Source organism: Limulus polyphemus, unplaced genomic scaffold, assembly GCF_000517525.1.
Source record: "Limulus polyphemus unplaced genomic scaffold, Limulus_polyphemus-2.1.2 Scaffold1545, whole genome shotgun sequence".
In the NCBI taxonomy this organism is placed as follows: domain Eukaryota; kingdom Metazoa; phylum Arthropoda; class Merostomata; order Xiphosura; family Limulidae; genus Limulus; species Limulus polyphemus.
Window position 1 is genome coordinate 64,733 of NW_013667155.1, and position 13,494 is coordinate 78,226.

At 32.9% G+C, this 13,494-nt stretch overlaps 1 protein-coding gene across 1 annotated transcript in view; it reads left to right on the plus strand.

The window, feature by feature from the left end:
* Positions 1-7,748: 7,748 nt before the first annotated feature.
* LOC106464029 (myb-related protein A-like) overlaps positions 7,749-13,494 on the plus strand; it is a 56,835-nt gene continuing 51,089 nt past the window's right edge. Inside the window, exons 1-3 of the mRNA XM_022391678.1 lie at positions 7,749-7,869; positions 10,334-10,472; positions 12,285-12,437. Coding sequence (XP_022247386.1) covers positions 7,847-7,869; positions 10,334-10,472; positions 12,285-12,437 — 315 coding nt within the window. The 5' untranslated portion in view covers positions 7,749-7,846. The remainder of the gene's footprint in view (positions 7,870-10,333; positions 10,473-12,284; positions 12,438-13,494) is intronic.

Here is a 13,494-nt window from a genome sequence, read left to right on the forward strand (position 1 = left end):
AGAATCCGGGTTACGATACCCGTGGTGGGCAGAGCACAGATAGCCCATTGTGTAGCTTTGTGCTTAATTACAAACAACAACACTAAAATTTTGTGTCATGCACAGTAAAGAGTACCTGGGCCGATAGGGATAAAACCATTTTGCCTGTGAAATACAAAGAGTAGCCAGGGAAATTTTGTTACCATGCCCTAATTTGTTCATGTTTGAGTTCGGTGTTTGCTGGGAAGCAGTCATTTAGTTTTATTGAACTTTTTTATTTTTTTATCTAATAATGTCATAGCTTTAGAGTTTTCTTTAGTTTGCCCTCCAGTGGCTCAGCAGTAAATCTGAAGGCTTATAACAATAAAGTCAGGTTTTGATACCCATGGTGGGCACAGCACAGAGAGCCCATTATGTATTTTTGTGCTTAATAAAAAATAAATAAACACTGTAATTTTTAAGGTTTTAATTTAACTTAGAAAGGGGACACACTAAACTGCTAAGAGCTTTTAAAAAAATATTCACATTACTTTTATTAGTTTGCCAAGCACCACTAGGCATTTGCCTTTATTGTGTTTTATTTTTGTAATCATAATGTGATTGTGTTTTTGTAAATATATTGTTGCCTATCTGCTTTTTTTGTTAATTTCCAGTATAAATTCTTTCCGAGAAACTTTAGCGATAGTCCTTTCTTGATTAAAAATAGTTTATTCTTTCTCGATACAAACTTTGTAATACACTTAACAACTTTTATAACATACGTATAAATCACAGTGATTCACACACTTTACTTACGGTGCCTACTGTTTGCTTGATTCAATTATCTATCTCTTCAATCTATCTGCATATCTATCCCCCGCTGGCTTTATTTGCCGGGCTTATATACTAAAATAGAGTGCGCCTGGCAAACACTCGGACATTTGCGGGGTTTCTCGATAATTTATTATCCTTCTAGAAACTCCAGCGCGCATGCTTCCAGCGTCGCGTGACATCCGCTGTCATAACAATATGTTTGTTTATTTGTATTTCTATTGATATTGAGTTTTTCTTCTAAATGATCCCAGTCATATATTGGTGCGATCAATATACCTCATAATCTGGTATTCTGTGAACTTCCAGTTAGCATGCCTATCTGACTATTCTGTTGAAATACCATAATTACGACTTCCCTTAAATTGAAATGAAAATAACAAATTGTGTAGATAGCACTAGTCACTCTGAGTAAACCTGGTGTGACCTATGAAGTAAGTAACAGTCTGATAGATGATCTTGGCCGAACTAGTCTGATAAAAATTATCTCTGGTTCAGTTAAGATGACCATCTGTCGTTAAACAAGTAAACACTGTGTTTGTGTTAGTATGGATAATAAAGATTGTTCATATACATTTTATATTGTGTCATCTCTTCATTTCATTTTCACAATAATTATTAAGGGAACTCAGAACTACTCTGTAACAATATCTTGACGAATGTCTTATTATTCAGCAGATTTATGCAAATGCTCACCTGAAAATACCACAGAGTAGAGTGAAAGGAAAATATTGGTGCCATATGACCACAGTATATCTTGTTGCAAAGTTTTTTGTTATTAGTAAATGTATGTATTGCCCTCTACTCCTACTATTAGGTTTAAGTGTAAAAAGAGCTCTTTATTATAAAAATGGTATATTCCACAACTTATGACCAAGAAAAAGATAAGTTCACTAGAATAAGACATTTGTGTGAGAGAATAGCTAAGTATAGGAGAAGTCCTGTCATGGACTTCCTGATTTTTCCTGATTCTGTGAAGACTGGTGACTTCCATCTCATTGCAACAAAAAACCCAGGAAGAAAAGCTGTCAAAGTGTGAAGCTCCCAAAATGTCTGTTCATGTCATTCCACTGAGAATCGACTTTAGTTCAAGAGAAACATGGATTATTGAGGTTTGTCACAGTAATGTTGCAGATAGCAGGTCTGAGATCGAATGTGATGGTCTGTGTACATCTTTTAAACTTTTACTAGCCACATCAACCCAACCCCAGCTCTGGTCAGAACCATTAAAGAATGACCAAGAAAGAAGGGAAGTGTTAATGGTGGAGCTACAGGAACTATTTCACATATTGATGAGATGGGATGTATTGGATGGTGAAGATGTTGAATAATGGGGAAATGATTAGCCTCTCTAAGCTGAGGGGTAAACTACTGGGGCAACTGTAGATCAAGGAAAAATCTGGGGTCATGCAGAGACAATATCAATCTGTTGTCCTGTCACCCTGGACCAGGGATCAAGTATCTGCATGAGTATATCTACAATGCTGTAACAACAACATCGAGGACACCTTGGTCAGGTTGTGGCTGAACATTCATGAGTGTAAGGCTCTGGCCATGATTATTGGTCTCTGAGAGTGAGGCAAGACTGATCATGCCCCACTATTCAAGGATATAACTTAATTTTGCTCTAGATGGTCTGTCCCTAGACTCCATTAAGTACTTGAGTAAAGCACAACTCTGGTAGTGTGAGACAATCATTAGTGAGTTGCACTGTGGTTTGACCTAATGGAAAATCAAGCAATCCATCAGGCTGAATTCAAGACTAGAAAGAGAGGTACTACAGAGCTGGGTCACTTATGTGGATAATATGCACTGTTTGCAGGGTAATGCTGACACTGCACTGCAATGTCTTTGGTGACCACAAGAATATCCTCGCTGACAAGTTTGTGGAAGAACTATTCAGTGAAACAATAAGGCCACTACTTGGGTGTGAGAGATCATCTCATCCCTACCAAGATAGTTTCTTTAAAGATGCAATATAGATTGATAGTTTCAAATTAGTTGAAAGAGAGGAGAAGCCTGCATTAGCCACATCTTGAACAGACCACCCCAGCTAAGGGTTAAGCAATCACCCACACATTCTGATGATGCTACCACACTGGTACCCAGTGAATTGACAAGGCTTTTTCGACCCTTCCCTATTTGTATACCACATCCTATGATGATATTGCCTCTGGACAAATGTCATTATATAAGAGAGAAGCAAAGTATTTTTTTGCTTAAGAATCATTACTTCATACCTTGCTCCAGAGCAAGTTTATTGATTTTGAATAATAGCTCAACAGATGCAGAAGAGCCAATAAAATGTATTTAACACTGTCACTACAGTTGTAGAAACTAATGAAGCTCAAGTCAGACCTGGCCACTGTTGGTTTGAGAGCAATAGATGGAATCCAACAAAAAATTTGGTGATCAGCCCAGCTCTCCCAGAGCTAGTTAGATCTTGATATATACCTGTCAGAGTAAAAGAGCAAGAGATAGGGTTCATGGCTGATACATGAGTGGCTAGAACATGTTAGATATCTCGTAGATATCTGGTAGATAAATTGGATTGTTAAAGGTCATTTTTTAACTTCGATTATGTAGGAAAGTTCTTTGTTAAATGGTTATGTTGTCTGTATGAATCTGGACGTTTACAGAAACGATAGAAGGTTATAAACCTCCTTGGTCAGTGTGTATATACATTCTATTTAGTTAAAATTGATTGTTGGCTTGAGCCTGAAGTAAAGAAAGAAGGAAAAACTATGGCATGTAAGCATATTATGCATTTCCTACCTTCTTATTCTAATATAGTGTTTTCGGAATTTGTCAGTTATTCTTGTATGTGCAGTTTTCATATAACATATAGTAAAAAAAGCCATTAAGTTGCTCTTGTTTTGTCTGAATTTCTTCTTTTTCATTCTCTTTAGGTAACATTTGATCTTCCTACGTTCGGTATGGCTGCTATGCTGCACATTATCCAAGAATGTCGACAGCAGGTCTTCCAATCATAGGTCAGATGGTACCTTGAGGTTATGACCTCCCTTAATCTTGAAGAGGGATTACCTGTCACTTGAGTAGTGCTAGTTGCTCAGGATAAACCTTACACTACCTTTGAAGTATGTAACATTAGGTGAAACAATCTAGTAGATGATGTCGGCCAATTCCGTCTGATAGAAATCATTTATGATCCAGTAAAGCGATTGTCGGTCAATAAACTGGCAATTACACACAATGTGTTAATGTTAGTGTAAATGATAAAGGTTGTTCATTTGTGTTTTATATTGTTGCTAATCTGTTTATTTCTATCTTATAAACTCAGTTATTCCGGGAACTCAGAACTACTCTGTGATAAATATATTGTTGAACCAATTCTATTGCTTTGAAGAAAATCAATTTCACCTAAAAATATCACAATTACGTGGCTAGTGTAATTCGAGATCGGGCGCATTCTGCTCATCTAAAAGTTTCAATTAAATGCAAAACCTATATTACAGTTTTCAAATATTGTATGAATAAATATATATATATTCATATAATATGGTATAGGTTAACGATATCTGCATATATATAGGCGTCAAGTTTTCACCATCCCTGGGTAGGACTGAGTTAGACTGGAATTATGATCAGCCACAACAATTTTGAAGTATATTAACAGTTCTACTAATTATAACACCATAGAAAGCCCTCATAATGCTCAGTATGGAATTTTATTCCCCAGCGTACTACATTTTTTCTGCTTTCATTTCAAACATTTTTTTAAAGTTTAAATTAGACATTCGTGTCTATGAATGTAACTTAGAAAACATTAAAAACAAACTGGAATGGAAACAAACCGCACACAGTGTATTTAACAAAACAATTATGTAATAGGGTGAAATTACAAAATGAGAATATCGCTAGTCATTTTACTGCGGTATCAAAATTATACTGCCATTACAAGTACATAATCACCATTCATAAAATTTTACTAATGCAGTTGACTAGTTGCCTTCCCTCTAATCAATAAGTTCAAAGTTAGAGACAATTATGCACAGATAGCCCTTGTGTAGCTTTACACTAAAATTCGAAAATAAGCTAACTAACTGGATAAATAAACGTACGAGCCAGCAGACATAAAGTGGACAAGTCTACCCCATTCATTAAACTGGGGTGATACATTTTACTATTGTATAAAAGGGGCTTCAGTCACCAATATTCCAAAGGGAGAGAGGGATGCTGAGCCCATTTTCAGTTTCCAGTATTGGCTCAAGCCCAAGAGCCCCCACATAGCCAAGGCCATTGTTTGCATACTGTGGTATATCAGGTTAGAGTAAGTTTAAATTTCTCTGAATAACTGAGTTCGTGAGAACGATATAAAGTGACTGGAAACAATTTCAAATGCAAATTAACAATCTATATTAAATAACACAAACACACTGTATGCACTTGCTTACGGTCACTTTTACTAGTTAGGAAGCTGTTTCTCTCAAAAGCTGTATCGATCAAGATCGTGTACCAAACTGTTTAAATCTAACATTGCATACTTAGCAGGTTAAGTCGGATTTATCCAAAACAAATAGCGCTACCCACATGAGTTATCATTCTCATTCAGACTTAAGGGAATCTGCAATCTCGAGATAGCACCTGCCCAACCATTGGAGGACATACTGGCTACATTCTTGCACAACATTCAGCATTACAGCCATACCTCCAGTGGGCAAAATAGAGAATGACAAAGGCAAATAGATTATAATCAATTTAACGAAATTCTTGACCGTGTGTTACGTGAAGATTGTACATATCGTAATAGCTGACAAATTTCGAATAACACTATATTTAATAAGGAGATAGAAAATGCATTGTATGCATATATACACAATACCGATGTGCTGTATTTGAAAATACTCTAACAAAACGACCATTGATAAACCAATAATAGAGAGGTATAGTATATATCAAATTTAAAATTCGTTACAAAATGACCATAAAACAAAAATAGAGATATAGTAAGTAATAAGACACGAGAAATCCTCCAACTTCCTTGATCTATGTACACTCCTTCTCCAGTGACGATATAAGCAATAAAGCACTCGTAACTGGGGGAATTCACTCTTTTTAACTGCGTTTTAGGATTTTTTTTTTATTTATTTAACTATCTACCTCCATTTTATCTGTGACAAGAATCACTGAAAGTATGTCTGTGAGTTGTGACGTCATCAAGGTAGAAAACCACGAATTACAAGAATCTGTTTCCTACTCTAAAAGTTATCTTTAAATATTTTTTGTACTTCTTTCATCGATATTTACTTTAAAATCAGTCAGAAGTTTGACAAAAATGCTTTATTTTTTGTTGTGGTTTCATATCATACATAATCTCGGTTAATGTAATTTAAGCAACGATTTGTCTAGCTGGGCCGAGTATGGCCTAAAGCAGTGGTTCACAAATTATTTTTCTCGCGGACCACCTGATTTTTTTTATTTCGGGGGACCACGATGTAATATATATATATTATCTTTTCCATAATTATGCAACCCTTCTATGAGCCCGCGGGTTACCAGTAGTCCTTAGCCCACAGATTGTGAACCATTGGCAAAGAGGTTAGGTTCCAGGTTGTGGATCAAAAGTCAGAAGTTCGAGCTACAATATACCAGAGAACATTATCTGCAGTTTCAGCTGCGTGGGTGCTATTTCTATAAAAAATCACTCGTACTAATTCGATTAAGACTAGTCATATTGGCAGTGAGTATTGCTGATTAATTGATGTTTACTGGTCATTAGTCCTAAATGTATCATATAAGGTGCCGTTCAGGTTGAAAATATCGAATATATATTTAGTTGTATATACTCATAAGTTTCCTTGTTTGTTTTCCACATAAGTACAGATATTGAAGCAAACAACTACGAGGCTTTCACTCAATACTGAATCTGTAGAGCTTCTTCAGGATGAACATATTCTCTTCAATACATGTTAATGCATCGCTAAAGAAAGCTTAACATCTATGACAAAGTTTTAATAGTTAGTAGAAGAGTGGGTAAAAATCCACGTAAAAAGGTAAACTGGATTTTTCGGTTAAATATCTTAGTAACACGAAGAAACAGAAAATTATGAATGGTCATGTCTTCGTATCAGTTCTTTCTGCCAGAACATGGAATGTAATGTAAAAGTGTGGCTTATTAAATCGCTGATATCCTTTACTTGATTATATTGTTTGTTTGTTTTTTGAATTTCGCGCAAAGCTACACGAGCGCTATCTGCGCTAGCCGTCCCTAATTAACAGTGTAAGACTAGAGGGAAGGCAGCTAGTCTTCACCACCCACCGCCAACTCTTGAGCTACTCTTTTACCAACGAATAATTGGATTGACCTTAACTTATAACGCCCCCACGGCTGAAAGGGCGAGCATGTTGCGAATCGAGCGCCCTAACCATCTGGCCATGCCGGGCCCTTGATTATATTTTCTTGTGCCGATATTGAACAGGGGTTTATACAGACAGGTTGGAAAAGAGTGTCAGAATTTTTTATTTATTATTAATAGTCGATTTTTATTACATATTTTACAACGTTTTTAGTATGCAATATATGGCATTCAATTCACGGCTTTGTTCATATAGCAAATTGAAAAATTAGTGGCTAAGCAAAGGAGTGAAAACATATTTTTCCATTAAACAAATTAAGAGTATAAACTACAGTAGTGTAATTTATTATCTAAACCATTTCTATGTTTACGTTTTATCACTTATATGTTTTATCATATTGAAAATAGCAACGAATTTCTTTTTCTAGGTATCGTGATACTCATACATTGTTCATACCAAAAACTTTTTACTACTTATAAAGTGAATGGTATATAATTATTCAGTCATATATAATACAAAGCTAAATGTGTTCACCAATCGCCTTTAATATTGGAAGGAAATTTTTAGCCAATCAAAACCCGTCTCTCAGGGCAGATGATATCGTAGCGCGCAAATTTAATTCGCTTGCCGCCATAGTTCTGTAGTCGTGAAATGTAGTGAAGATACGATTATTTTGTCAAAATCATAAGCGCATTTGTTGTGTGGTTTAGTACTTAATGTCCGGAAGAAAAGTCTAGTCATGCGTAAAGCATCATACACTCGGTAAGTAAAGTGATGTAATAAAAGGAAAATAAATATGTTTCGAAATGTTTGATGCACTCGACTAGCATGTAGCACAAGTAACTCGCCATAGTTTATCGCTAACTGCTGTTTTGTATAAGGTTAGTTTGAGCTTACAAAACAAGGAAAGCAGCTGGCTGTATGGCCTTAGTTCAGATGACTTAGTAAGTATAACATTAACAGTTAGCACTGTAACAAAAGTAATTTAATTTTATTTGCTGTTTTGTTCTTTCATTGGCGTCAATACTTAAGTTAACTTAGTTATTATAATCTTAGTAGGATACTTTAACTTAAAGTTTAATTCGTTCTAATTATACTAAGTTATAATGGGGAATAGGCACGACTATTACCATTATTCGTAGAGTAGCGGTGCAGGTGTTGAGATTGTTTAGTCGACTTCTGTAAACAGTCCAAGTGTAACCGAATATATAATAACGTAAGGTATCGCCGCTTATTTATGCTTATGTTAATACTCGATACTGTTAGAATATGAAGCCAAGTTTAGTTAGTCTAGTACTTTTACTAATAATAGTAAACTACTGTGTAGTTATTTGTTCATTGTGGATTTATAGTTACCATAAAATTAATCTTAATCAAAATTCCAAATGCCATGAAAACTTGACTGTAATTTGTGTAAAAACTAAGTAAAAGTATTCCTCTCGTGTTTTACTCATAGTATAAGTTATAGTTATACTAAATAATGTAGGTGAACAAATATTTACATAAGTTAAAAGATGTTGCAAGAAAATTAGTTTGTTTTATATTTTTTAATTGCTAGTGCTAGTGATTAAAAATAACTCACTGTTGATATGGTTTTGTATATTATATTTTTGCTTTGAATAGTTAGAATTAATTATATTCAATAATATTATTATTAATTAATAAGAATATACAAACTTTTCTCGTGTTTCACAGGTTGTATATCGAAAGCATACTCGAATCGGAAGCACCGATTTTTAGTCATGTGGCACGTGTTGGAAGATCAGAATTTATAGTTTTGTCAATTAGAAACCTTAATCAAGTTAATTCGGAAACAAAACTTATTTTTATACAAGTTGTTAGAGTTTATAACACGACAGTATTTAAAAATCGTGAAAATAAGTTATTCTAGTTAGATTTTGTACAAGTATTTTCTGAAAGTAAAAGTAGAATAGATTTATTTATTCGTTTTGCGTGAATTTGAAGCAGGATTAACAGTAACAGTCTTGAATTTTTAAAAAGGCAAAAAGATAAGCCATGTGTTACATTACTTCAAAGTTCTAACAGATTTAGGCTAAGTGTCCTTCATATTGAAAATTGTAAAACTGAATTGTGATAGTGGTTAGTTTTATCTATTTGATGTTTATGAGCTTAGCAATTTTAAGATAAGTGCAGGCTGGCCAAGTTTTAAATATTGTAAAGCTCGTATGTTTGTTTATTGTTAAGTAACTTATAAGTTACGAAGTAGTTAATATGGCTGAAATAGATCATTTTGACGCTGTTAAAGAGATCGAAGATTTGAATCTAAATGATATTTCTGATTTTGACGTTGACGAAATATTTCTTGAAATCGAAAACGCTAAGAAAGTGGGGCATGATCATTCGGGGTAAGCTACTATATGAAACCATGATTCTAATAACATAAAATAGTATTTTTTCTAGATTTTAGTAAAAAAGTATATGTAATTCAAGAGTACTATGACATTGTAATATCGGAACCAAAGTTATTGTTTTAGATGCTAGTGCAAAAGAAAATATTTTTCAGCGTAACTCTGCATATGCAAATTTCATTGTATGAATAATTCGATTTTTGAAAACGCTCAAGTTCGTGACTCTTTCACTTGCTGGCCGCTTATATACACGTAACACAAAACGTACCATGTAAATTTTTTTTTTCGCTTTAGAGCAGATGGTATGAGGGCAGATGTTGCCTCATCGATTTTTAGATATATGTATGGCACATAAGCAGATTTTGCTAGTTGCGCGATTTTCAATAAGTACAGTACTAACTTAACATATAATCAACAGGACAAACAAAACATGAATAGATTTATGCTCGCCTGATAATTTAATTTTAATCAAATAAATGGCTTTGTTCAAAATTCTCAATAATCTAGCAAAGCTGAGTTATATAAAATTAATTGAATTATTATTTCAGAAAAAACTATCAATATTTGTAGTAAACTACAAAGATTTAATTGTTAAGATTCGTTGTAAGTGTAAAATTATAGTTTGATAGAGCTTAATGAGATCAATCTCCTGTTTTGTATGATTATTGTGCATTTTGATAGTTTGAAGTATGAAATAATATTGGTATAATGAGAAAAATATGTGATTGTTCAGGTTAAAAATGTTTGAGTATTTTAGTTTTAGTAAAAAGAACAAATGTAGCATTATGACATTTTTGTAAATTGTATTGCAATCACTTTTATATGTAAATAATTGTTTTTCTTTGTATATTTCATAGTCTCTGCAAGCACAGCAGTAGCTCCAGTGAAGATGACTCCGAGGATTCCTTAAGTGATACTTCGGAGTCACGGATTAGCATGGGACGTTGCTCATCTGCACAGAAACACATTAATAAAGGACGTTGGTCAAAAGATGAGGTGATGCAACTGTTATGATATTACTTTTGTAAGAACTAGAGATGTAAATTACACATTATTATATGTAACCTATAGCTAGAGTTAATAGAAAATTGATTGGATGTTAAATCTCTATAATAAAAAAAAATTTTTATTGGAAATTCACAGTAAGTTGACTTATTTTTCACTTTATGATTTAGCATAGAATTTCACAAAAATTCTCTTAAATATATTAAAATTATCTATTTTTCTATTATACCACAGTAGTCATATACTATGATTTATGTGACTAATTATGTAGCTTATATAAATAATGAAAATTCATGCACCCAAGTATACAGTACATATACAAGTAACTAATATGATAGTCGAAAAAAGGATTTTGACAATGCATTGTCTTAACCCACAAATTATACACTTGTTTGTATATTATTCATTTTTAATGGATGTTCAAATATTGCACCATATTGAATAACTTCTGCCTTTGCTTGTTGTGACACTTAATGTAAAGAACTGACTGAAAACATTGGGTGAAATCAATTCATTTTCTATATAAAATGCATAGAAATCCTGTAACCAACAATAGCATGGATTTCTGAGGAATGTTGTGTATAAACAATCCAGAGAAATTTGCTTTAAAAGCCATTGGGGATGGGTGTCTACCCCAGTGATAGTACTATGGTTAAAAAGAAAGCTATTTTAACATAGAGGTAATGTGCTATCTTAGAAAAATAAATTTTCAATCATTCACCTTTTCACATTTCAAGCTACCTTCACCAACAGTGCATATTTTTTTATATTTTTGAATTGTTAGTTTTAGCTACTTGAAAATGCCTAAAATAAGGGTATGTTTAATTTTTTGGTACTGTCATGTTAATTATCAGAGAGTGCAAGTTTAGATTTTGTTCACAGGAGAAAGCATGATCCAGTATGTTCTGTACATCAAAATGAACAACACATTCAATTAACTGTTCAGGATAGGGTTACCAATTGAATAATACATTTAACTTTGTTAAGTGTAAATATTTACAGTTTGCATAAAAGAATTTGTACCGACACTTAATGTTTAGATATCTTACAATTTTGTAACATACAGTATTCATGATGAATGAAGTTATTAGGCTTAATAAATAGATTATTGGATGCTCTTGTAGTAATGGGTTCACTTATTCATTGTCAGAATTTGTTTTGTTTTATTCTGTAATTGGCAGCAATATACTTCTATTTTAAATGCAAAAGTTTTTTCAAACAGTTAAATACTAAATCTTAAATAAAAGTTAGAAAGTCCCTAGGCTTTCATACTCAATGCACAATATTAAATACTAATACACAAACTCAAGTTTTGTCATAGGGATTCAGATAATAACACAAAGCCCTGCTGTCCACTTTTACAGTGCAAGTGTGGATTCAGTTGTTAGTCATGCTCTGTGAACAGATTTAACAGTATGCAGAAACAATGTTACAACCTGCTATATAATTGGATTGTTTAGTTACAACTGCCCCATGTTTTTATGGAGCATTGAAATACGTAGAAACTTTAAATTCTATACGAAAAATAAAACAGAATTTTTTGTTCATACTTAGGATGAATCATAATCTTACATAAATTATATGTAATTTAGTTTGTGTGCACCATGAAATTATTACTTGTAATAACAAAAATGTCACATTGAGGATTTGTTTGTGTTTTATTATTTGGAAAAGAGAAGTTAAGGGGCTTTTTGTGGCTAAGGAACATATATCGTAAAGATAACTGTGACTATAAATAACCACTGCTTTTAAGCTCATTGGGGAATGCTTTATTTTAGATAACTTTGATGTTATCTTATACAGGATGAAAAATTAAAGATTTTGGTTGAAAAACACAGTTCTGATGATTGGACATACATAGCAAACTTTTTTCCTGATCGAAACGAGCTACAGTGTCAGCAACGGTGGCAGAAAGTTGTAAGCCCTGATTTAATAAAGGGACCATGGACAAAGGAGGTTGGTAAATTAAGTATATTTATGAAGGTTTTATTTAAAGATTAAGTTGATTATTTAAAATGAAGTTAATGGATCAATCATCACAGTTGTCAGATGTTTGCTGTAAAAAAGTGAATTATCATAAATGATTTGTGATATTATAAATTGTGTAGTTTTTTCCCTCCTTATTTGAAACTTAGTGGTTCTTGTTATGTGTAAAGAATGGTAGTTACATTTCTCATTAAAATTTGTCTGTTGGATGAGCATACTTTTTATTCACATCATTCATTCTTATTGCTAGAAAAACACAAGGTAAATTTCTATGGGGTCATGCAAGTTTCTGAAAATTCTGAACTTTGGAAGTCTAGTACAAACGTTTTAGAATTTGCAGCTTTAAATTTCAAAACAAGTTATATACACAAATATATATATCCTTTTGATTCACAAATACTCAGTCGTGCACAAACACATAAGGTAACAGATATATTGAATTTAATGGAACAGTATTATTACATTGCTTTTGTGTACAGTAGGAGCCCAGTAAAGTTTGACTGCTAGATTTAGGAAGAATATATAATGTAATAAAAATTACAAAAAAAGTAAAATACATGAACAAATATGTACAAAGAGCTTAGTAAAGCATGTTATACATTGTTCCCAATGAATTGAGCTTTTAATGTCATTGTGTTCACTGTTAAATAAAAACAAAATTTCTAAAAGTTGAGGAGGCCAATTTTTCTAGCACTTTGTCTCTGGACAAGAAGTTTTCAATATTTCCACACTTATGTAATATGTAAGTTGTGTTTTTTTAATAAATCAATTAGACCATTGTATTTTAAGAACTGTACAGCTGTAAGATTTTATTTGTTCTGTCTTGTGAAGAATTTTAAATTGAATTGTATGATTAAGCAAAAGAGGTAAATCAGTGTTATACATTTGTAGCTGACCTTATGAATTTGTTTTCATAAGTTGTTTTTTCCATAAAGTTAGTGGAACTTAAAAAGCAAAAAAAAATTAAGATTATTGGTGTATAAGAAAACTCTAAACTTAAAATGGTAAAAGGGAAAAAAAAAAAAAA